Source organism: Sinocyclocheilus rhinocerous, unplaced genomic scaffold (assembly GCF_001515625.1).
Source record: "Sinocyclocheilus rhinocerous isolate Xijiao unplaced genomic scaffold, SAMN03320098_v1.1 scaffold1893, whole genome shotgun sequence".
NCBI classification, from domain to species: Eukaryota; Metazoa; Chordata; class Actinopteri; order Cypriniformes; family Cyprinidae; genus Sinocyclocheilus; species Sinocyclocheilus rhinocerous.
Window position 1 is genome coordinate 947,946 of NW_015654502.1, and position 25,296 is coordinate 973,241.

Genomic DNA, 25,296 nt, shown 5'->3' on the forward strand with positions numbered 1-25,296 from the left:
TTAGAGCTTCAGTATAGCTGATAAGTGAGAGGGGAGACTTAAGCTCCACCCACTATGTTTCGACACAGTTAACACCTTCACATGTCTTGTTAACAAAGATCTGTCATTCTCATTGTCTTGGAGAGCAGCATAAAAGTAAACGTTTATAGAGCAGAGCAACATGTCAGAGTTGTTAGGCTGATATTCGTCTGTTACCCTTTGACTGTGTGTGTGTACAAGATCTGATTATGTAGTATATGAAAATGTCTCTTCTTTAGGGACTGAAGGAGGACTACAGCAGAACTCCCACACCCAAACCACTACGGGACATCCAGGAAGCCAAGAAGCACATTCCACATCAGCAGGGCCATACACATGTATGACATTTCTGACCAGTTTCAATTCTGTTCATTTTCATAATATCAGTAACACACTGTTAGGGAGTGGTCAACCAATTTTGATATAGCTAGAGAGACAGATTGTTTGATTATAAATATTTGTATATTATATGATAATAAAGTTTCCACAAAAACTTACAATGCAGCCATTTTCAGCATTGATAATAATAAGAAATTAACACCAAATCAGCATATTAGAATGATTTTTGGTTCATGAGACAAATTTAACTTTGCCATAACAGGAATAAATTACATTTTAAAATATATTATATAATGTTTAATATATAAAATATTAAAATAGAAAAGTTATATTAAATTGTAATAATAGTTCGCAATATTACTTTTTTATTGTATTTTTTATCAAATAGATGCAGCGTTGGTGAGCATAATAGGTGGCTTATTGTTTTATCTTAATAAAAATGTAATTAATAAAATGTTAAATAAATTACTAAAATAAAATATATTTGTAAAAATTTGTATTTTTGGATAATAGCAGCTTTCCCTTGTTTCTTATGCGATAATTTTTGGGCAAGCAGTTTTCAGAGGATGCTAATTGATCAATCTGATTGATATATTGCTTGACCATTAATTACACATTATGTTAGTTTCAAAATATCCTGAATCTGATTGAATAGCTTCGAATTATTAAGCATGTATTGACTGTATCTCAATCTATGCTTTAGGAGAGTCTGTGTCTCAGGAACAGTGAAGATGGCTTTTGGGTGCATGAGGATCAATATAAGGGAGATTTCAGCCCAGAGGGTTTCTGGAGTGGAAGATCAGTGTCATCTGTAAGTATACACTGTGCTCTCTTTTCTTTGAGATATCTTCACTGATCTCAGTTAAACAGTGGCACTTATCATGAGTGTACTCAGTGGCTTTTGTTCTTTGCTACCCTGTGGTGTAATTAATTGTGTTTACGGTGTGTGATGTGCAGGTCCAGCGCCGGTTCTACCCGGCCTCTCCAGAGAGCCAACGGGACTCCAACTGTTCCAGTCCAAAGAGCATCCCCAGAGACAGCCTCAATTTCTGCCCCTCCCCTGAGGTCGAGGACGGCTCTGACCTGGTGAGAACCATTGCTTTTGACAGACCTTTCCGCCTGATTTCTGATGAGCATGATTGTCACACCTTTCTACTTCCTGTAGGATTCTCGTTTCTCATCCACCTTTGGGAGCCCACCCTCCCGCCTGGCTTCAGAGATCATTGCTGCTGAAGATGATGACTTTGACATTGAGCAGGAGCAGGTATTTTCAGTTCCTTTCCCTCAGTGCAGGGACTGTGGTCTTAAGGCTGATTTATACTTCTGCGTCGAACCTACGCCGTAGCTTACGCATAGACCTGCCTCTTTAACCTGATCTGATGTGTCTCAGGTGAACGGCCTGTGCAACTGCTTCCAGAGTATTGAGCTGCTCAAGTCTCGCCCTGCTCATCTTGCTGTCTTTCTGCACCATGTGATCTCTCTGTTTGACCCTGCACCTCTGGTAAGTTCCAGTAGTAATTAGCAGTGCTTGCTTAGGCAAGCAAGACTATTGCTATTGGTCATGCTTTCTTATGATTTTCACCTGACTGACAGTAAAACTGTCAATTTGGGTTGTCAATAAGTATTCCATAGATTTTGAAGAAGGGATTTTTAGGACTTTTGTTAAATCAGTTTTTTTTAGACCAACTTGTCAAGCTATAAGCATCCCTGCGTTAATTCAGTTCACCATATGTGAGAATTTCAGAAATTTTTTCGCCATTGATTATTCTTTTCATGAGAAGAGGATCCAAATCTCAATACATTAATAGCAGAAAACATTGTTTAAAAAAAAAAAAAATAAATAAAAGAGGGAAATTGTAGCATATGCAATATCCCACTGAAGTATTCATGTCTCAAGCTCTGATGTAACAGCCTGTTGCACAATGAATGCACAATAAACCACTCAGAAATCCAAACTGCATGTTTGGGCTAAGATGCACTGACAAAAATCAGTTTTTAATCAGACCACATATGAAGGATTTAATGTGGGTTTTTTTTCTGTTCAGACTACAAAAAAACTAAATTAATTTGAATTGAATAGGCAAAAAACAGATTTTTGATGCTTGTGAGAGTAGTGTTAATTTCGTTAACGAAGACTATGACGAAAAATGTAATGAAAAATGCGAGCTTTCATGAGTGCGGTTGCCAGTAGTGATGGAAAGTTCGGATCATTTTACCGACTCTGACCTTTGAGTCTCATTCAACAAAATTAATGAATCTTTTTTCGAGTCATTTCGTTCATTTTGTGCAAAATATAATTAAAATGTTACGTGTTACTTCCCTAACACGTCTACTACTTACGCAAACATTGATCACACTACAAACAATACAAAACTATAATGCTGTAAGAAACAGAAAAGATTAATTCATTGTTTACCTGGATCTTCAGTCTATGATTAGCTCACCTCACCTCTTATCTGACAAGTCTTCGGGTTTGAGTCGTTCGTTCAACACGTGACAGCCTCATAAACTTAACCAAAGCAGTCTGAGCCGGAAAGAGAATTGATTAGTTCATCTCTCGAGTGTTCAGGTTTGAGTCATTCGTTCATCGCGTGGCAGACCCATAAGCTTAACCTATGCAGTCTGAGCCGGAAAGAGAATTGATTAGTTCATCTCTCGAGTCTTTCGAATCGTTCGTTCTTTTGTCACGTGACGTGACAGCATTGGATAGAGAAATTAGTTAATTTAAAAGATTCCTTACAAATGGGTGCATAGTTATTATTATTAGTAGTAGTAGTAGTATCATTATTATAATTATTATCGAATGACTCGAAAAAACAGAAAACTCGAGAGATGAACTAATCAATTCTCTTTCCGGCTCAGACTGCAATGGTTAAGCTTATGCTGTCACGTGATGAACGAACGACTCGATAAACCCGAAGACTCGAAACAGGTCAACTACTTGACTAATTCTAGTAGGCTACAGAACATATAGGATGCTGTGCATGCGCGACTGAACGAATCACTCCCCGAGATGACTCGTTCTTCCCGAGTCACATTAAAGATTCGTTCAAAATGAACGAATCGTTCAAGAACGACCCATCACTAATAGGAAGTTTCCGATAGCACGTGAAGACAGCAGAGAAGGGCTCTCGCTCAGCACAGTGGAGTGCATAATTTTGTTAACTTTGTGGTTTATTATTTTGAGTCGTTTGGGATGCGGTAACACACACGGCCCTCTCACTGCTTTACAAAGCAATCTGGCAACCATGCGCACGTGCTCGCTCCTCATTGTGGAAGCGCCGCTGCTGACGATCTGAAAACACCAACAAACCAGCTGGAGTTTAGTGATCTAAATGAAAGCTCGTGAGATCTCGACTGTATTGTTTGCGATTGTGATCGCTGAATAAATGCACTTACTCAATCGCTGTTGTTTTATCGTTCAAAATGAGCGAATCGTTCAAGAACGACCCATCACTAGTTGCCAGATATCAAGAGTTCTAATCCCCGAATCAGAGCTTCGCTGTAAAATTTATACATTTTCTGCCCGGTGTGTTTTGCTTATTTTAAGCAATCTGGCAACCATGCGCACGTGCTCGCTCCTCATTGTGGAAGCGCCGCCGCCGATGATCTGAAAACGGCGACAAACAAGCTGGAGTTTAGCGATCTAAATGAAAGTGTCATTCAGAAAGGTTTGTCTAAATATGATAACTAAAATGAACATTTGAGTAAGACTAAGACTAAATAAAAAATGGCTGCCAAAATTAATACTGCTGTACGGTTAATTAATAATAATCTTGTTGCTAAAATGTCAAGTTTTCATTGACTAAAACTAGACTAAATTGTTGAGACTTTTAGTCGATTAAAACTTGACTAAAACTAAATAGGATAAGGTTGACTAAATATGATAAAAACTAACAAGGACATTTTAACACGGGACTAAGACTAAAATGAAAATAGCTGACAAAATTAACACTATGTGAGAGCAAAGATATAGAGGTAGGTATGGATATAAAGATATACTACCAAAAAACGGAAAAAATTTTTTTAATCATTATCAATGTTAAAAACAGTTGTGCTGCTTAATAGGGTTGGGCGGTATATCGAGTTTGTACGATATATCGATATGTTTTTTATAAACAATATGTTATGAGGCAATAATGTTTATATGGATATACAGTAGTTTGATACGAGCGCATCTGTAAAATAGCGAAAGACACAGAGTGAGTTGCTTCGGGAGAGTGCATAAACCATATTGTCCTAAACATGAGATATGTTTTATATTGAGGGCTTTAAAATAACTGGTAAGATATAGTTAACACGTATAGTTAAAAGCGGCTTGCCCCGTCAGATGCTCTGACTAGTTTATTTTAGTGAATTTAACTTCTGTTTTAAAGAGCATTATTTTTGTTTTTAGATTGTAATGTTGCAGTGTTAAGAATGTAATGTGATTTTTAACCCTTTTTTTGCACATAATATATAGCTATGATATAGCCTACATGGTTATATTCATTATATTTGTTTTCATTACCCTTAATATAAACATTGTTTCACTGGACGACATTGGGCAGGATGTTTTTTTAAAAACTAACAAGGACATTTTAACACGGGACTAAGACTAAAATGAAAATAGCTGACAAAATTAACACTATGTGAGAGCAAAGATATAGAGGTAGGTATGGATATAAAGATATACTACCAAAAAACGGAAAAAATTTTTTTAATCATTATCAATGTTAAAAACAGTTGTGCTGCTTAATAGGGTTGGGCGGTATATCGAGTTTGTACGATATATCGATATGTTTTTTATAAACAATATGTTATGAGGCAATAATGTTTATATGGATATACAGTAGTTTGATACGAGCGCATCTGTAAAATAGCGAAAGACACAGAGTGAGTTGCTTCGGGAGAGTGCATAAACCATATTGTCCTAAACATGAGATATGTTTTATATTGAGGGCTTTAAAATAACTGGTAAGATATAGTTAACACGTATAGTTAAAAGCGGCTTGCCCCGTCAGATGCTCTGACTAGTTTATTTTAGTGAATTTAACTTCTGTTTTAAAGAGCATTATTTTTGTTTTTAGATTGTAATGTTGCAGTGTTAAGAATGTAATGTGATTTTTAACCCTTTTTTTGCACATAATATATAGCTATGATATAGCCTACATGGTTATATTCATTATATTTGTTTTCATTACCCTTAATATAAACATTGTTTCACTGGACGACATTGGGCAGGATGTTTTTTGAACTTATCGCCAAGATGTTAATCAACACATGGTTAGCTAGCACAGTTTTGAACAGTTGTACACACATACAAATTAAATATGGAATAACTCCCAAAAAAGTGTGCTTAATTGCAGGAAAAAAAGGTGTTCGGTAGTGACGTTCCTTAGAGTTGCACACAGATTTTTCAGGCTTTTGAGCACATCTACCTCAAAATGATGGGGCCTATCTACTCACCCTGTAGCTATGAGAGAGAGTGACACATAAATATTTCCTGATCATAAATGTAGGGATGTAGTTAATTTCAGTCTCAGCCAATGGACTATAACATACACTGTTTCGGTAGTGACATGAAAATGCGGGACCCTTTTTTTATTTTTTTTACATAGTGTCATAATTTACAACGAAAATATAAAATAAATATTTTTTTTGAACTTCACTTTTTAAAAGAATCAAAAAGATATTTTTAAAAACAACAATGGAGAAAAAAAATACAAAAATTAATATAATTTTCCTAAGTTGAAATTTAGGGGTTAGGGTTCAGGACAGCCACCTCCCAATTGAAAGTACCCAATAAACTATGATTTTACATATATTAAGCTTACTGATATTTTAAATATTATTGTGGATTTCAATAGATAATAGAAGGATCGAAAAAAATAAAATATATATTTCAATATAATTTTCATATGTTGAAATTTAGGGGTTAGGGTTCGGGACAGCCACCTCCCAATTGAAAGTACCCAATAAATGATGATCTTATATATATCAAGCTTACTGACATGGGTTTCGATAGATAATAGAAGGATCTTTGTAAACATCTAAGATTTGAATACTTAAATGCTTTACTGTCAATTTTGATCAATTTAATGCATCATTGCTGGATAATAGTATTAATTTCTTTAAAAACTCCTGACCACAAATAATTGAAACTTAGTGATTATTGGTGACCATATCTGTATCATCAGTAATGTTTAAATTTAAATCAAACAAATTTACAAATCTGTCTCAAATTGCTATTTATCGCTCACTGCTTCTAACTTCCCTCCACAGCTCTGCTACCTGTACGCTGACCTCTACAAACAGACCAACTCCAAAGAAACACGGAGGATATTCATGGACTTCTTGACGTTCTTCATAGACCGGGGGGCAGTAAGTGGAGCTTTTCACACCTCATCTCTTCTCGCTCAAACCCGTCATTGTCTGCTCTGCCTTGGTATTATTTGGTCTGTGGACAAGTTGAGGCAAAAGCCTGTATCCACCCAGATCAACCGTGCCTTTTGTCCTGAGAGGTGTGTGAAGGGTTACTCCTTTCCCAGCACCCTCAGGGTCAGGAAGCAAACACGCTCTCAGACAACCTTTTACCTCCACGGCCATCACATATTGTTGTTCTCGAACTCTGTGTGTGTTTGTGAGTGGGTGCGCGTCTTCCCTGCAGCAAACTTTGTTCTCTTTCTGCCAGATGGACGGGTAGTTCATTTGGAACTCGTGCATATCTTTTCCCACAGCTTTGCTGTTTTGTTACCTTGTTATTGTAGTGTTTGTAGGCCTAGTTGTTTTGCGGGGGGGAATTTAAAACTTTTGTCAGAAAGCCCTTTTTAATTTATTATTTTCGTTCAACAGAATTTGAAAGTGGCTGTGCCTGAATCCATCTCCTCTGAGCTCGGTAAGCACAGTTAATTTTAGAACTGTCTTAATGGAAGCACAAAAGTCGTTCTCACCCTCGCACTGTTGTTTGTGTGTTCATTTCAACATCCAACCACATAATCATTTCTCAGCCCTTGGTGGGAAACCTGCAATTGTTCAGAAAGCACAAATCCTGTTTAACGTTCACGTTGACTCTTCATGCAATTATGGATTTAGCTTCTGAAGCGCTTGGTCACTCTGCCCGTGTGTCATGTTTTACATTTCTTAAAAAGGCAACCTGTTTAGTGACGCATACTGATGCTGTTTCTGTTCATGCAGGTTGTTTACTAGTCATGTATGGGTGTGTTCAAATGTGTATTTGTGAGAAATATTTTTGTGTTGTATGTTCCTAGCTATAATTTGGGGGGAAATTGTCCTTTGGGGACATTTGAGGATGTCCTCAATTGAAAATTGATTTATAAATCATGCAAATATTTTTGTTGTTGTTTGGTTTTGTTTTTATGTTTTTGTTTTCTTTTAAATAAGATTCTGGTTTGTATAAAGCAATTATAAATAAGTTTTATATAAAACTATTTAACTCTATTATATGTGTCCCTATTTAGATTATTAATATACGTCTATGTCACGAAGGCAGTAAAGCTTGATATCACTTAGATTTTTGGATCAGCTAATGGTCCCTAAAATTTTTATTAAAATGGAAAAATATGAAAAGGATTCTGTGAGGGTAAGGGGCTCGAAAAAAATCTTAATATAAAACAATGAAATGTGTGTGTGCTCAATTTTTTGTCTTTTTCTTTCGGTTTTTTTTTTTTTTTTTATGTTGTCAGAGCGGCGGAGACCAGAGCTGATTCCAGAGGAATTACACAGGCAATATATACAGACAATGCAGGAAACTCTCCTTCCGGATGTACAGAGAAACTTGGAGGACTTCAGGTCAGGAGTATAGACATTTTCATTTCATCACTAACCTGTGCTGCCACATTGCAGTCCTTCAGATTGACAGTAACACCTACAAAACAACTGCATCCACTCTTACAGGCAGAAGCGCAGTATGGGCTTGACCCTGGCTGATGTAGAGCTGTCTCGTCTGGACTCTCAACAGCTGGCTCTAGAGAGAGAGAGATCATGCGCTGAAAACATCCTATCCAAGATAGATGACGTTCTGTGAGAATCTCACACACTCTGTTAATCACTCCACATCAGGGCTGGACAATATATTGAATAGTAATTATACATTTGCAGTGATTTTGCTGATGCTATTAAACAAAACAATATATTTTTATTTGGCCATTATGTTTCCCTCAGTTCATGACATTAGACTAGTTTTGCAATCTTTCATAGTCTCAGTAGGACAACTATTAATATGTCTGATTTAATCTTCAGTTGCAAAAATGTTAGAATTTAAATCATGAATTATATTTATTTATATATATTTATAGATATTAAAATTAAGTATTTGTTTGCTTCTGCTTGGTTTCAGTGGCTGTTTGGTTAAAATTTTAATGAATGAAAAAAATATCTTAAAATGGATATTAAAAAAACCTCTTTAGCACCCTTTATTTAAGTTCAGTTTATGCATTTCAAACACCTAAATCAAAATTAAATTGAATCCCTTCAATAGACTGAAAAAATATTGAGAAATGTAGCTATATTGCTAAATAAAAATTATTTAGCTATATCTTTATTACCCTTTTAGCCCTTTTTTCATTTCAAAGCAAATACATAAATATTAAAATATAAATGTAAAATTGTCAATAGACTAAAAAATGTAAAAATTATTTAGCTATATTGTTAAATAAAAATTTTGCTATGTTGTTCTCAAATAAAATTTAAATTATATTGTTGTCACCCTTTTAGCGCTTTTATTTATCTATTTCAGAGTAAATACACAAATATCAAAATATACATTTAATATTGTCAATAGACTGAAAAAAGTGAGAAATTGTTATACTAAATAAAAATTATTTAGCTTTATTGTTCTCAGTGTTTTTAACCCTTTTATTTATGTATTTCAGAAAAAACTACATACATTTCCAAATATATTCCAAGTATCATCCAGCCCTACTCAAAATACTCAAGATTGTCTGCTTAATGGCTGTCCTCTATCTTACACATTTGTCTCTTTCAGGTTGACTTCACAAACCGCAGAAGAGGAGAAATTGTGAGAATTTTTCATGTTTTCTTCCGGCAAACCTCATTCATAATGATCGACAATAAAGACATTAAGGATGAGGGTTGTTTGATCATGCATAAAGACGTTGCATTGGATTTGTTTGTAAATTGTCAGCCTGGGGTGCGCCAGCGTATTGACACTTGACACAAATGCAAGATGCTGCAGAACAGAGCGACTTAATGAGATTTCTAATCTTCATGCATTTCCTAGTCCTCATTTACCAGAATGTAGGCAAACATATTTGAGATGCCATATGGAAACACCACAAGCCTGTATGATTTATGAATGTGAGACATATGTGAGAAGATAGATGGTAACTCTTGTGCGCGTGTGCACGTGAGTTTGGAGACATATGGCAGTAGGCACTATAAAATAGGAGTCATGTGGAACAGAAGGAGTTGGCCACATGGAGCCAACAGCACTCAACAGGCACAACACAACCCTCAGAGACTCAAATCTATATTAGGAAATTAAAGACTTTGATGCTCAAAGCTGTGCTGTTGTTACTAAGCTTGGACAGGGAGTGAAAAAAAGAGTTCAATTCAGCCCTAATACACAGTTTTGTCTCTTCCAGCAATGTCATACAGTATGTGATCTTTATGTACATGAAGCATCTGGGAGTTCGGGTGAAAGAGCAACGAAACCTGGAGTCCAAACGAGTTCGAATTAATTTTCTTCCTTCCAAACTAAGGGTATATGCTTGTACTGTTTACTGCCACCTCACATTTTCACATTTCTACCACATAACTCTGTTCCAAAACCTGACTTCCTGTCTACACAGGTACTTACCTTCTGAGGGATCATTCTAACGTAAACTCATTTGACTGATTTGGAACGTTCTTTGTAAAATACTTTGACATTAGTATAGTTTTGTGTTAGCATATTAATCTAATAAATAAAAAAAATTGATAGCACTCACAAATTGATGTCATTTTTTGTTTTTTTTCGTTAGATAATTGTAAAAATAATTGTAAAATCAAAATAAAATTATATATTACTATTGTGCTGTAAAATAAATGTAAGAAATTACATTTTTAAATAAATTTAATATTTTACTGCATTGCACAGGAAGATTTTGTGACTGTATTGAAGCGAATGGAATCACGTTAATTTGATGTATGTGAATAAACACGATCCACGCAATCTGTCTATAATGAACATTTTTCTCATCTTGTATGTACTGTGTAATTTATCCTGTTACGTAAATGATACATGTAGTGTGGCATAATTATATTGCCTTCATGGCTGGAGCACGCTTATAATGTCTTGAAATGCTCCCTCTATAGGCAGTTTACTAGGTTTTGGAACAGAGCAATTATGGCAGTGTCGTTACCCTGAGGACTGTTGTTTTATCCTTCCTGAACAGAAAAGCAAAACGGAGAAGGAAGGGGAGGAGAAGCTGAAAAAGCCTCGCTTTCCCATCCGGGTGCCCGCCCGGTGGCCCAGTCGCATCGATTCAGTACCGTGTAAGTCTAAAGTAAAGTTCTACAACCTGCAGCTACTGAAGACACAGCTTTGAACTTTTTTTGTGGATTCAGATCCAGCATTAACCAGTGGCTGGTTTGAATAAATGTACTGGACATGTATTTTTTACCAGCTATGAAACTGTCTTTGTTTTTAAATTTTTTATGTTTTTGTTTTTAGTTAACATGTTAAAACTCTGTCTACATTTATTTGTTAAAATATGTTCATTCTGCAGTCAAATATACGCTACCGTTCAATAAGTATTTTTTTTAAAGAAATTAATACTTCTATTTAGCAAGTATTGATCAAAAGTGACAGCACATTCATTTTGATATCAAATAAATGCTATTCTTTTGATATTTCTATTCATCAATGAATCCTGAAAAAAATCATGGGTATCACGGCTTTTTTAAGTTTTTTTTACTTTTTTACATTTGATCAAATAAATGAAGCCTTGGTGAGCTTAAGAGACTTTCAAAAACATTACAAAAATTGACCACAAACTTTTGGTAGTGTAGTTAATGTTAGGCCTGAAAGCTTGCAATTCTAAAAGCAGAAGACGTGCCCTCATTTTGCTTTCCTTCCTCTGGGTGGTGAAAGATTCATATTGATGGCAAATCTTGTTTGGTGTGTGTCTGAGCAGCTGGGAGGGCCGGGGACAACATCAAGCATCGGCCTCAGAAGCAGATGTCTCAGCCAGCTTTGGGCGGGTCAGAGCTGATAGAGGGTGGACGTCTGCGGGGCAGTCAGTCGAGTGAGGGCTCAGACCTCCTACAGAGCCCGAGTTTTATCACCTCTCCCCCCTTCAGTGCCCCTTACAGTTCACCGTCAGACCCCTCTGGCAGGGACCCTGAGTTTAGTGAGTATTGCATCTCCATCTCATTCATCTGAGTGATCGTTCCTTTCATTTCCTGGACATGCCGTCTGAAACGGTCTCTTGTGTGTCCTCAGATATGAGCTCGTCTGTGGTGGTTCCCCGGCTCAGTGATGGGCTGCAGTCTGGAGATGTGCTGGACAGCATCTACCCACCCTGTGAAGACATCCCATACAACATGGACCAGCTAGATGAAGATGGATACAGGTGCCTATTTTAAAGCTTCTGCAGCAATGAATCTCTGTTTCTTTATTATTTCAGTCTCAATGCGTGGTCACATTTAATGTTGTTCGGTGAAATGTTGTCAGCAAAATCCAGCCATTGCATTAGATATCTGCGCAATGGAGAGTTTCATATGTGGGCAAAAAAGTTCCCCATGCAGATTTTGCTTGTGATCATGTTGTTTACATGTTTTTGTGCCATTGACCAACAGAAAGCTGCTTGGTTTGAAAGTGAACTTGAAGAGTAAGCAATGCATGAAATGTTTTTTTTTTTCTGCCTGCAAAATTTCATTGCAATTTCTCTAATGTGACCACGCTATTAGTGTCTGATCGTGAAAAACTAGTAATTCAACTTCTATTTCCACCTTGTTGAGAATGCATGATTTGTTGGTGTCGTATCAATATCTGCTATTTTTACATTTTGAATGCCTTTGCCACTCATTTAAAGTTAATCTTTTAAATGATAAAAGTGTAATGACACTGTTAAATATAATATTTATAAAATCTCAAAATGTACGTTAACTATAACTGTACATTATATTGTTGTTGTCTAAATTCATTTGTAGCATTTACAAACCAAATGCCATAACATGACTTATCATATCACCCAAGATTTTAATATCAGTGTGGTCACTTTGTGTCAATGTAGTGAGCAAGTATGTCCTGTTTTTCAGACTCCTTGATGTGGGCACACCTAAACTGAGTAGAAGGTACTGGTCACTGGCTGCTGTCAATCACCCACATCACTCTGTACACTGTGTCCTATCCAAAAGCAACAATCGATAAAAGCTATTTATTTTTTCCCCAACAAGCTGTGATGAGGACATTTTCTCCACTGCCTGGTTTCGGTTTTGTGTTAGGCTGCCATGCTCATAGTGCAGTCTTATTTGTTTAAAGGGGTCATATGATGCGATTTCAAGGTTTCCTTTCTCTTTGGAGTGTTACAAGCTGTTCGTGAATAGATAAGATCCCTAAAGTTGCAAAGACTGATGTCTCAAACCCAAAGAGATATTCTTTATAAAAGTTAAGACTGGTCCACGCCCCCACATGTCTACATCACTGTGTGGGGAGATTTGCATAACGCCGTCCAAATGTTCACGCAAAGAAAGAAGGCGCCGCGTAACTTTATTGTTGCTGCCGCCGCCATGTTGTGAAGACGCTGTGTGTTTCGTTGCGAAAGCGAAAATACTTTGTTTTGCCTTTCAAAAGAGGACACGGCTAGAAATCAGTGGTTAAGTTGTATTTACAACACTGTTCCAGAACAGTTCAACCTAAATATTCAGATGTGTGCAGCGCATTTTACATAGGACTGTTTCCTGAAACTGGGAGAGTAGCCTACAATGCGTCTGTTCTGACTCACGTAATTATGTCCCTACTGGATGCAACAAATGCCTCGTTTATGATGGGTTTTAATGTTTTTGTCTCGTCGCTCCGGCCGGACAGGGCATCACAATATATGGTAAGGGGCATAACATTTCCGTCACATGATTGAGGTATTCAACCAATCACAACGCACTGGATAGCTGGCCAATCAGAGCACACCTCGCTTTTCAGACCGATGAGCTTTGTAAAAATCGACGCGTTTCAGAAAGGCGGGGCATAGAGGAGAAACAATAATGTACAGTATGTGGAAAATAATGTGTTTTTTTAACCTTAAACCGCATAAACACATTTCATTACACCAAATACACAAAATAATGTTCTTTTTAGCAACAGCATATGACCCCTTTAAGTATACCCACATTAAGCATCAAATATCGATTGATTTGGCTGAGATTATACCAGTAGTTTCACAGTCTGACACAGTGCACAGTCTGACTAAAATTTTTTTAGTGTAACGTTTTGCATAAAACTTGGTTAGAATAAAGTGTTAACCCTCTTTTTGAATGGCTTCCTGTGTGTATGCCCCCTTATTTTGCACCAACTCTCACATTCAGATAGAGATACACATTGAGCTTAATGAGAGTGTTAATCTATGTACCATCTCCTCCCTCACAGGTTTGAAGAGTTGCAGAGTGAGGATGATCAGGGGAGTGATGTTTACTCTGATGTTGATCCTCCAAACTGGCAGCAGGTGGTCGGGCGTGATGTTTTAGCAGGCCTGATGCCCCACGAGATCAAGAGACAAGAAGTCATTAATGGTACAATCTTGTTCGCTTTTCACTACATAAATCAGAGAGGTGCTCTTCAAATCTGTAGATTTAACATGCACAATGCATTGTTAGAGGTGTTGTTTTGGTTTTTGGTTTGTTTTGAAGTAACCCTCAGTCTATTTGATGCTCTTAGAACTATTCTACACGGAGCGAACCCACGTACGCATGCTGAAGGTCCTAGACAGTGTCTTCTACCAGAAACTCACCCGAGACAACATACTGCCCCCTGCTGACATCAAGAACATATTCACCAACCTGGAGGAAATCATCCAGTTACACAGTATGTTTGCTTCCGATACATTTTCTTCCGATAAACAGCCACATGTTTCACATCATGGCATCTGCTGTTTAAAATTCCAGTGAGGATAGCGGATCAAATGACCGCGATACGCAAGAAGAATGAGTCATCGGTCGTCGATCACATAGGAGATGAGTTGCTGTCTTGGGTAAGGGCTCATGTTTTGCTCGTATCCTGTGGCCGTTGTGATAGGTCTTCTCTGAGTTAAGACTCCCACACGCTCACAAATCCTCTGACTTGTTGTTTTCTAGTTCAGTGGTGGAGAGGAGGAGAAGATCAAGCAAGCAGTGGGCACTTTCTGCAGTAACCAACCCTTCGCCCTGGAGCTCATCAAATCCCGGCAGAAGAAGGACCAGCGTTTCACCTCCTTCATACAGGTGGGTTGAGACTCCTCGCAAGCTGCAGGGCCGTGAGAGCTGCAGTTCACTCGAGAGAGACTGTGTTTGCGGCACTACAGATATACTGTTCAAAGGTTTGGGGTTAGTACGATGTTTCATATTCTTTTGAAAGATGTTTTTATGCTCATCAACACTGCATTTATTTCATTAAAAAAAAAAATGTAATTTTAAAATGCTGAATTTTCAGCAGCCATTACTCCAGTCTTCAGTGTCACATGATCCTTCAGAAATCACTCTTAATATGCTGATTTGATTGATGCTCAAGTAACATTTTTTATTATTATCACTAGTGGTGAAAACAAGGTTTCAACACTTTTTTTTGCTGCATAATATTTTTGTGGAAACTGATGCATTTTTTCAATATTGTTTAATAGAAAGTTAAAAAGAACAAAGTTTATTTGAAATAGAAATATTTTGTTACATTATATCTTTTACTGTCACTTTTGATCAGTTTGATGCATTCCTGCTGAATGAAACTACTAATTCCTTTAAAAAAAAATCTTAATGACCCCAAACTTTTGAATGGTAGTGTACATTTGCATTTTTACAGAGTTGTTTTCATTTTTCTTGTTTAGGGCTGTCAAAGTTAATGTGTTGATGCATGTGATTAATTAAATAATGCTGGTAGCAGATTTATTCACTTGACAACATTCACTGTTTCATTCTGTTTCATATAGGCCTATATTATTTTAGGAGGAACAGAATGTGTTAATGTATCAACTTGATTTGCAATTAATTACTTCTAATTACATTTTAATAAACTGACAGCCCTACAAATTTTACAGCAAATGGCAGGTTTGCTGTGTTGATACAGTGTTACAGCAGAAGAGATGCTTATCTAAATAAAGTAATCTCTGAATTGTTAATAGTATCAGCTTTGCCTGGCAGCCAAACATTAGAGAAAACGGAAGGCAAAAGGGATTTTGTTTAATTGGAGCTTTATTTGTAGGATATAGTGTAGAATTTGCTTATCTTGGAGATAAGAGTTTATGAACCTTAGGCAGATGTAGTTGTGTGGAGCCTTGGGAGTGTTGAGAGCTTGTGTTTGTCTCTGCACTGTTTTTGTCTTGAAGTAGAAGTGGATGCAGGGAACACAGAGAGTAACACTTACGATTTAACAACCTTTCCACATACACTGCATTTTCTGAAATCAACCGCGCTAATATCCATTGAGAAAACTAGTGTGTAAGCACTAGAACATAAAGGTGTAATAAAAATGTCAAATCCTCATTGTGCATTTGAGGTGTATATTAGTTCAAATGGAGCTTTTTCTCATTTTACAGAAGCAGTTCACCCCAAATTGCCGTAGTTTACTCACCTCCATGTTGTTCCAAATCCATTTGACTGACTTTCTTCTGTGGAACAGAAAAGGAGATAGTTAGGAGAATGTTCACACTGCTCTTTTCATGCATTGAAAATTAATAGCGACTAATGAGAGCAGAGGTGAAGGGGGAACATTTTCAGTGAATAATGACTTACTTCAGTCTGTTCCTCACACAAAGCCTCAATATGACCTCAAAAGACATGTATAGCACAATATTAGCTTGGCCACTTTTATAATAATTTTATGGAGCCATTTTGACTTGGTCAGCATTCACTTTAAATTGTATGGAAGTGTTATTTTAGTATTATTTATATATACTATTATAGTATTCATTAATATTTTGAATTTGGTTTTATTTTAAATTTTCATTTTAAATTTAGTTTTAGTAATTTTATGTGCTTTTGCTTTTAATAGTTTTTCTATATTTCTATTTTTTATTTCAGTGTTAGTTTCGTTAATTTTAGCACTTCAGGTATCATTTCTTTAAAAATAGAGTATTTTTTTTAACTCTAAATTGTCATCTAATATTTATATTATTTATTTCTGCTTTATTTTAATTAACAAAAGTTATTTTTAATAGCTTTAGTTAATAATGACAAGTCTGGTATAGAAAAGAGCAGCATGAACATTCTGCCTAACATCTCGTCTTGTCATTTAAGCAAAAATCATACAGGTTTGGAACCAGATGAGAGTGAATAAATGATGACAGTATATTCATTTTTGATTAAACTATCCCTTTGATGGACGACATGAAGATGTTTGTGAGTGAGGGGACAGTATATTTACACATTTCAGAGTGTTTTTGTGGTTGTTCTCCAAGACATTAGTGATTCCAGTTACCTTGCTGACAAATCACAGTATTGTGACTTGCAGAGGATTAGTTTCTCACTTGAGTGAAGGATAAAACCCACACTGAAGTGTGTTATTCATGATGTTGGAGACTCTTGATAACAAAAAATATGCAAAAGATTAGGGAGGATTTTGTTGTGAATTTGCACGTACTGTTGTCCTCAATTTCTTGTTTGATTGTCTGCACCATCTGCAGGAGGCTGAAAGCAATCGACTGTGTCGACGATTACAGCTAAAGGACATCATCCCTGCAGAGATGCAGAGGTTCACAAAGTACCCCTTACTGATGGACAACATTGTCAAGTACACAGGTATTCTCCTCCTTCATGCATCCAGGCCTCCTTTAGTCTGTTTTATGCATCGTTTGCAGTGAGATTTACATTACAGTTAAATGAATGTTTGTTTTATACAATATTTCATCTAAATTCACAAAAAAATAATTAAGAACAAAATGGCTACGTTTAAGATTGACATCCAAGTTTACTACCAGGTGTGACTCCTGTTCTTCTGTGCATTTAAAACAATTGGAGAACGAAAGAAAACATCTGTTCTGTCATTTTGTGTAACCCGAAAGGGGTTGTCAATCATAGCATTGCTGATTGACAGCAAAAAATTATTTGTGACAACTCTCACCTCATGCCATAGGTATGTCAGTGATGTGACAGACAGCCAGTTGTCGACTGGAACAACCAAACTTATTAAAAATTCAGTTGTGAGTCCTGAAAATTTGAAGGAAGTCACTTCCGTTATTGAATGTTGGCCATCTTTTTCATAACTCTGCATAAGACCTCAAGACAACCGTTATTTTCAACACTGATAAGAAGACATGAAGAAATGTTTTCATGAGCAGCAAATCAGCATATTAGAATGATTTCTGAACGGTCATGTGACACCAAAAACTGGAGTAATGACTGCTGAAAATTCAGCTTTGCCATCAGTTATAAATTACAGTTTAAAAAAAAAATATATAAATATATATATATTTTTTTTTTATTGAAATAATAAATTTTTTTTAAATAAAACAAATTATTTATTAACATACATATTCATACAAATGTGAAGCAGTTTTTTTTTTTTTTTTTTTACAAACTATATTCAGATTTTGTTCTTATTGCTTATTGTACGTGTTGTCATTTTTAAAGATATTTTTATTTTCCATCTCATTTTTTTTCACAGATCCCCATCACCCCCTTGCAAATCCCTACATTTTGGGGGAAATGAAGGATTAATTCTTGAAATATATGTGGGAGTGTATATGTTTGACAAATAAGAAGTCAGAACCTCACCTTTATTGTGTTAGCTGTTCAAAAAGCGTTTGCTGGCTGGACACCAACCATTAGTAAATTAGAGCTATGCCAGCTCTTAAATCCCCATTATTATTCTGAAATGTTCTGAAGGGGGAACCGCACACTTTCAAAGTGTCTCTCACATTATTTGGCAGACGTGTTAAATTATGGCTCTCTTGGCATTGTCAGAGAAAGGCAATAAATGTAAAGTATAACTAGTGATTAAGGAGGAGGTGATTCTCCTCATATTCATCGGCACTTGGCAATAGTCTCAGCGGTGGGCACTAGAGGAAATAGAGGGCACTTGGCTGGCCAGGATGTTCTTAAAGAGTTGATTAGTCTCTTCTTGAAACGTGTGTGCATGTACGTTATGTATCTTCTTTACCGACAGATGAGTCAGAGGAGAAAGACAAAGTGAGACGAGCTGCCGAATGCTGTCGACACATTCTCAGCCACGTCAACCAGTCAGTGAAGGAGTCAGAGAATAAACAGGTAAACAGTGCAACTGGATCCAGCTGCCACTCTCTCTCGGTTTGGCAGCCAGCCCAAGGTAGGCAGACTTTATAGCCTCAGGTCAGCCTAAAGGAAAGACTGGAAAACCAAAACTTAATGATTGTCAGTGTTCATCTTTAGGTTGAAAGGTCTTCTTACATCAGCCCTGAAAATGCTCTTAGAGTAGAAACGGGATGATCCAACCTTCTGTAAACTGCTGGAGATCATTCATAAGAAAATTCATTAAAAAGAGGCCAGCTAGGAAAATCTAATCTTTTCCTGCATCTGCAGTGCATTTCTTAAAGGATTGCAACTTTAAATTTTTTTTTTGTTTGTTTTTGTGATGGTGGTGGCTAAAATCATAAGAGGTCAGCCAATGTTAATGGATTCCTTAGCATAAATATGTATTTTGTTTGTGTCCCACAGAGACTGGAGGACTACCAGAGACGGCTGGACCTCTCTTCCCTCAAGCAGAGCGAGAACCCCATGATCTCGGAGTTCAAGGTTAGTGCTAATCATACAGATTTGTCAAGCTTTTTTCCTGGAAAACCGTGTTCGAGTAGCAGAGAATAGCAGGGTATCCCACCAGTTTTTCTGTCATGCGGATCAACGTCAGTCATATTTGTGTGTCTGATTCATTTTTAGGAAGACAACATCTTGAGGAGCTAAAATCTAATTGTATATTTCTTCAGACAGATAAAAATGTTTATTAATTCAATAATATGTGGCATTCACTTTGCAAAATGTCGGTGTAAACAATCAGTCGATCCACATAAGGATCAGATTTGAAAAGCAAATCTAAATAAGGTGCTGTGTGATTAAAACTAGTGATTCCTTTCTAGTAACAACTAGGATTTTAAGGATGCGAGTTACTCATTCATTTCTTATCACACAGAACCTGGATCTCACTAAAAGGAAGATGGTCCATGAGGGTCCTCTGTCCTGGAAGATTAACAAAGACAAAACTATTGGTAAGCCACTGCTCTCAAACTTCCCAAAAGCTTGCTTTTTTTTGATGATTGTTTAATAACACTGGTGTCTGTTCTTGTGTCAGAGCTGTATACTTTACTCCTGGAAGACATCCTGGTGTTGATGCAGAAGCAGGACGAGCGTTTAATTCTCAGGTGTCACAGCAAGAACCTCGCAGGAACGGCTGACACAAAACACATATTCAGTCCCATCATCAAACTCAGCACTGTGCTGGTGCGCTCGGTGGCGACAGGTGAGCGTCTGACTTCTCATTTGTCAAAAGCACACACTCTCCCCACATATATTTAAAGAATGAATCCTTATGGGGTTCCTTTATTTCCCCAAACAGATAACAGATCATTCTTTGTGATCTCCATGTCCAAAAACGGAGCTCAGATTTATGAGCTGATGGCCCAAACAGTGTCCGAACAGAGAATGTGAGTTCTCGTCACTTCTCTCCTTCTCATGTTTCTGCTGTCCACTACTCTCTCGTTTATTGTTAATTGTCTTTCATATCAGGTGGCAACGGCAGATTGCTCAAAGGGCAGATGTTATGAACGCCAAACCCCACAGCGTCATTCCTTTGCCTCAGCACGAGTGAGTTCCTCTCTACTTGCTACTGATCTAAGCTTAATGCCGTTTTTGAAAAATTGCTAAATTATGTTCATGCAATATAAAAATGGTTTATAACTTTGTTTACATTATCATAGTTATAGTTATACATATTTATATTTAATGTAATAATTTAGAACATTTTTATGTTTGATTTTTTTCATAGTCTTGGACTGAGACGAGAGTAAAATCTATGCATAAAATGCATTTGAAAGTAGCATATATAAACCATATAGACCTGTACGTTACATAACTGTTCGTTTGTGTTCTAGTGGTGACAGAGACATTGTCGAGTTAAGGAAGCTCAACAAAGGCTCTGAACGGATCTCCACAGGAAGCATCCAGTCCGCAGGTAGCTGTGCATGTACAAACGCTTCTCTGATTGTAAAAGTGTTGATTGCCACCATACTCAACTCGAGCCTTCATCATCTGTCCTCAGAGAAAGACAGTGAATTTTCGCCCCTGGCAGCCCTGCGGGATTGTGTCCCTGACGCCAGCCCTGGGGAAGAGGACCAGGTCCCGAGAGCTGGCAGGGATGGCTCGTATCTGGACTCTGAGCTCTTGAACGGCAGGGACGCAGACTCTCTGTCCTGCTCGTCTAAAGCAGATGAGGCCCTTAAAACCTGTAAGACTGTGTTTGAACTGCATTAGCTTATGAACACATCACTTTTGTGTTTTATTTTTGACAACTTTAAATAATAAATGTGAAATAATTATTTACATAATAAATTGTGCCTGCCAAACATCTTAACAATGCCAGATACCATGAGTTAAGGCTACTGTGGCCGTTTGTTTTGGCTTCTGCTCTGCATTGGGAGGCAATTGTCTGTGTGCCTGCCAACTCAAGAAACTGACAATTCAGCCACTATTGATGAAAAAAAAAAACTCCTGGAAAGACTTATTCCTTTTCCAATTGTCTTTTAATTAGTTTAGTATCTAACAATAGAAGACTTTTAAGATCTTGTGCACTTTTGCTTCCTTATGAGATTCATTTCTGCTGAAAACAACAAATATTTGAACTTGGGATCATATGCATTTTGATATGATGCTTTTTGTATGAGGTCAACATGGGTCTTTTGGTATCTGAGCATCATGTTGGGATGCAGTTTGTTTAATTAATGGGAAATCTAACTCCGTTCCACATGTTGTTTTAGTAAACCGATTAAAAAATCGCTGTGGTGTATTCATGCTCTAATATGTTCCAGTAAATCCATAGATAGGTGCATATTACTTTTTTTTGTTAAAGGGGTAAGTCCACCCCAAAATATTGGTAACCAAACACTTTTGGTTCCTATTTACTTTCATTGTATGGATAAAAAATACAATGGAAGTCAATAGGAACCAAAAGTGTTTGCTACCAACATTCTTCAGATTATCTTTTTGTGTTATGCAGAAAAAAAAAATCATACAAGTTTGGAATGACATGAGGCAAATGATGACAGAATTAAATTTTTGGGTGGACTGTCCCTTTAATTAAGCATGTTTATCATAATTCCTGTTGTAACAGTTTGTTGCAGCACTAATTCAACATTCAGGTAAATTTATCAAATAATTTAGACAATGTTTGTGAGCAATTAAACCAGCTCAATTAAAACATATGAATCAGACTTATAACATCAGTTATAAATGGGGTCTCAGTATCACACTTGTCCTGTATGTTGTGTTATATGCGTATTCATTTCAGGTTGTTTTGAGGTAGTAGTGTATCATTTACTAAGATCTGTGTACACATGATTGTCTTTTTCAGTGGCGGCGCTGAAGCAGGTGCTGGTGACTCAGCTGATGGCTCAGGATGAGGGCGAGCGATTGGGCAGATCGGCCGGCAGTCGCCTCCTCAGGAACACCTCTCTAGGCACCGCGGTGGGTCGAGATGTGGAACTGCAGGTAGTAATCTTGCTCCAAAATCCCGGTGTTCCGGCTGATTGTAGTTGTGCTTTTCAGCAGCTTACCTGGTTCTGGAGGGGTACGGTGGGCCAGGCGAGAGCAGTACAGATGACGATATTCAGGTCCGGAGAAAGGAGTCGAGTTTGGCCCACAGCTGTGCTGCTGACTCGGGCATCAGCCTCAAGTTCTCCTCACCCTCCTCAGGCAGCACGTCTCGCCTCAGCAGACAGGTCCTTTCACATATACGCTGCCTGCAGGCCAACCTCAACCACCTCAAGGTCTGTCTGCTCTTACCACTCTTTGAATTTAAGGGCTCCACGAAATATTCACAATATACTCAGGATTGTTTTGTTGGGTATATAAAATGTGATCTTGATTATTTTAATGCACTTTTTTGAGGCCATTAGACTAGTTTTGTCATTTGGGAGTGTCAGGTTTTCTTAGTGTAAATTTTTTACTAAATGTTATTTTTATAGTTCATACATTTGTATCCACTATACTGGATTTTTATGACTGATACAGATCATTTTTGTCTAATAACTGATATGCAGAATTAATTTAATTTTTTTGTTTACAATTTTGTAATATATATATAGACAAAATTCATTTAATAATACAATTTAATTAATTAACTTATTAATAATACAATTATTAAATTATATACATTTACAAATAATAATTTATTGTTGTTAATGATTTCTTAATAGTAATTATATATTATATGTATATATGTATTTTTAAAAAATGTTATTTATAATTAATAATACATATACATTTTATCCCTTTTTTGAATTTCTCATTTGAGAACTGGCTGTTTGAAAAAAATGGTAATTATCTAAATAATATATAAAATAATAACTTCACCATTGAATACTGTTGTTTGGTGCTAAAAAGCCACCAGATGTTGCAATTTATTTCTGAACTTGATATTAAAAAAATAGTTTTTGACGTTTATAGACTGATTATTAATGACTATCAGTGTTTCTATACTTTTAAGTTTTTTAAGCCTAAAGTAATTTGAGTAATAACTTGGTAATGCTTTTCAGGAGATGGAAACAAAGTATTATAATCTACTTCGCCAAAGACCTGTTGGGTCAACAGCAGATACGGACGAGAGCAGAGGTAACGTGAACACCACAGTGACTGCTAAACATTTCAAATCTAACAGCCTTTGACACTGAGTTTCTGTTTCAGGATTATTCCATCATTCTACTCTGTCTTATTCCTCCCACAGATAAGAAATAGAGTGGCAGAAGTTCTGGCTCCTGTGATGATGGGGGCATCGCTTCTATCCATAACATGTCTTCCTCACTGCTGAACACCTCCATCCAAAAATGAGGGGAATATTCTAACAAGGCCTCTCGCTTCTGCCAGAACTCGTCAATTAGGGAAGACGGACTGTCTCCTCTCAGCCTTACCTGTCCCGAGTACATGTCCTCATTCCAGCGAACGTGGGCAGCCCAGTCTCTTCTCCTTCCCCAGCAGCCCTCGCTAGAGAAAGGAGAACTATACCAAAATGTACAAAGCTGTGTGTTTAGAAAATATATAAGTTGAGAAAGGATTTTTTTTAACTAATAATGTATTAAGTGGTTTTCTTTTTTAAATCCCAAGATGTATTTATTTTTCTTTTTAGTGTTTTCCGTGTTTCTGGCATGCTTTTGGCTGTTGAAACTCTTAAGCTGTCTGTCGCTGTAGGCTTCAGTGTGACTGAACAGGGCGAGCGCTCCAGAATTCAGACTCTTTTCTCCCTCACAATTCTTAAGCATGGAAGCCCAAGTCTGTGCAGTACAGAAAGAGAAGATTTTGCACAAGGCCTCCTTCAGTTACTCCAGCCATCTGACATTCCTCCCAGAGACCTGGACTGATTCATGTGCCCGCAAGACCCTCCTGCTGAGATGAAGAGTGGATGGAGCTCAGGCTCTCTTGGTCTGCAGCTACATTTTGATGACTGCAAAAAGAGAAGATTTGCCATCAAGATTGAAGGTGATGCAAAACCTGGAAATAAAGATACAATGACAAAACCTTTGTACTGATCAGTTTGGCTTCATTTTTGGCCGTTTTTTTAAAATGCAGGCACCCTAATGAGTATATGTGCTTGGAATGTGACCCAGAATGGGAATTCAAGTAGCCTGTCAATCAAAACTGCATAAGCATATTGTTTGAAAACAAAATCACTCTTAAAAAGGAACAGCCAAGTTTTATTGAAAAATGAATGGATGTTCAGTTTTGATTGTCCTTTAAATGGACAAGAGCTTCTGGCAAGTGCCTCCTTAGGAGTTCACAAATAATATGTGATTTCGGTCAGATAAAAATGGGCGAGCAGTTTCATATTTCTTTATCTTGACAACAAGACAGGAAGCTTTTTTTGCGTTAGTGCTATTAAATGGAGAATAAAGAATGCGAGCATAATTAATGCTCTAATTATGTGCTGCCACGGAGAATGATTGGAAATTTCGTTTGTTTTTGAAGTCGTGCGAGCCTGTCTCCTCATAAACCAGCTAAATGAGTTGTGTTTTCTGGCAAGCTTTATCGTTATTCCTCATCAAGTGTACATAAAGTGGGTACAAACTAAATTGTACAGTCATCATTCACAGTTACAACGTTTTATGATCAATACCAATTTGCTTTCGCCATGATTCTTTCCTTGACGCACCCAGTGTGTGAATTATGCACTGACTGTTGGCGTGATGAATCTTTATAGTACTTTCTGCGAGTGATTTTAGAGTAAAGGCTTGTGCAACCCGGCACCCATAGTCTTTAAAATCATACATAAAGAATATTTTAACACAATTATTTTATTTTGTTTAGGATAGTAAGTAAATCTATAATAATATGAGAGAATATAACTTTCTAAATACGATGTGCTGATCTCAACATTAAGCCCTTGGGCTGTTTACTGTTGCTATGGTTACCTCTTCATGTGATTGCGAATATTTAGTGCTATAGGAAAACACTAGGGGCTTAAATCGGATGTTTCATCACGATATGATCTGACAGATTCTCCTCGCCCAGAGATTCAATATTTGCCAATACCTCAAAACGTGGCATGATATGATTACGATTTGATTAGATTCAGGGGCCTGA

At 37.0% G+C, this 25,296-nt stretch overlaps 1 protein-coding gene across 1 annotated transcript in view; it reads left to right on the forward strand.

The window, feature by feature from the left end:
* LOC107717293 (rho guanine nucleotide exchange factor 12-like) overlaps nt 1-24,233 on the forward strand; it is a 76,620-nt gene extending 52,387 nt beyond the window's left edge. The window contains exons 10-41 of the mRNA XM_016523998.1: nt 258-356; nt 1,061-1,168; nt 1,315-1,443; nt 1,523-1,621; nt 1,748-1,858; nt 6,622-6,720; nt 7,192-7,234; nt 8,043-8,148; nt 8,254-8,379; nt 9,344-9,376; nt 9,963-10,080; nt 10,755-10,854; nt 11,496-11,711; nt 11,804-11,933; nt 12,622-12,657; nt 13,946-14,088; nt 14,234-14,380; nt 14,461-14,546; nt 14,650-14,775; nt 17,166-17,280; nt 18,647-18,747; nt 19,174-19,251; nt 19,643-19,718; nt 19,802-19,969; nt 20,066-20,153; nt 20,236-20,313; nt 20,601-20,680; nt 20,768-20,953; nt 22,076-22,237; nt 22,270-22,490; nt 23,259-23,334; nt 23,407-24,233. Coding sequence (XP_016379484.1) covers nt 258-356; nt 1,061-1,168; nt 1,315-1,443; nt 1,523-1,621; nt 1,748-1,858; nt 6,622-6,720; nt 7,192-7,234; nt 8,043-8,148; nt 8,254-8,379; nt 9,344-9,376; nt 9,963-10,080; nt 10,755-10,854; nt 11,496-11,711; nt 11,804-11,933; nt 12,622-12,657; nt 13,946-14,088; nt 14,234-14,380; nt 14,461-14,546; nt 14,650-14,775; nt 17,166-17,280; nt 18,647-18,747; nt 19,174-19,251; nt 19,643-19,718; nt 19,802-19,969; nt 20,066-20,153; nt 20,236-20,313; nt 20,601-20,680; nt 20,768-20,953; nt 22,076-22,237; nt 22,270-22,490; nt 23,259-23,334; nt 23,407-23,450 — 3,528 coding nt within the window. The 3' untranslated portion in view covers nt 23,451-24,233. The remainder of the gene's footprint in view (nt 1-257; nt 357-1,060; nt 1,169-1,314; nt 1,444-1,522; nt 1,622-1,747; nt 1,859-6,621; nt 6,721-7,191; nt 7,235-8,042; nt 8,149-8,253; nt 8,380-9,343; nt 9,377-9,962; nt 10,081-10,754; nt 10,855-11,495; nt 11,712-11,803; nt 11,934-12,621; nt 12,658-13,945; nt 14,089-14,233; nt 14,381-14,460; nt 14,547-14,649; nt 14,776-17,165; nt 17,281-18,646; nt 18,748-19,173; nt 19,252-19,642; nt 19,719-19,801; nt 19,970-20,065; nt 20,154-20,235; nt 20,314-20,600; nt 20,681-20,767; nt 20,954-22,075; nt 22,238-22,269; nt 22,491-23,258; nt 23,335-23,406) is intronic.
* The last annotated feature ends 1,063 nt before the right edge of the window (nt 24,234-25,296 follow it).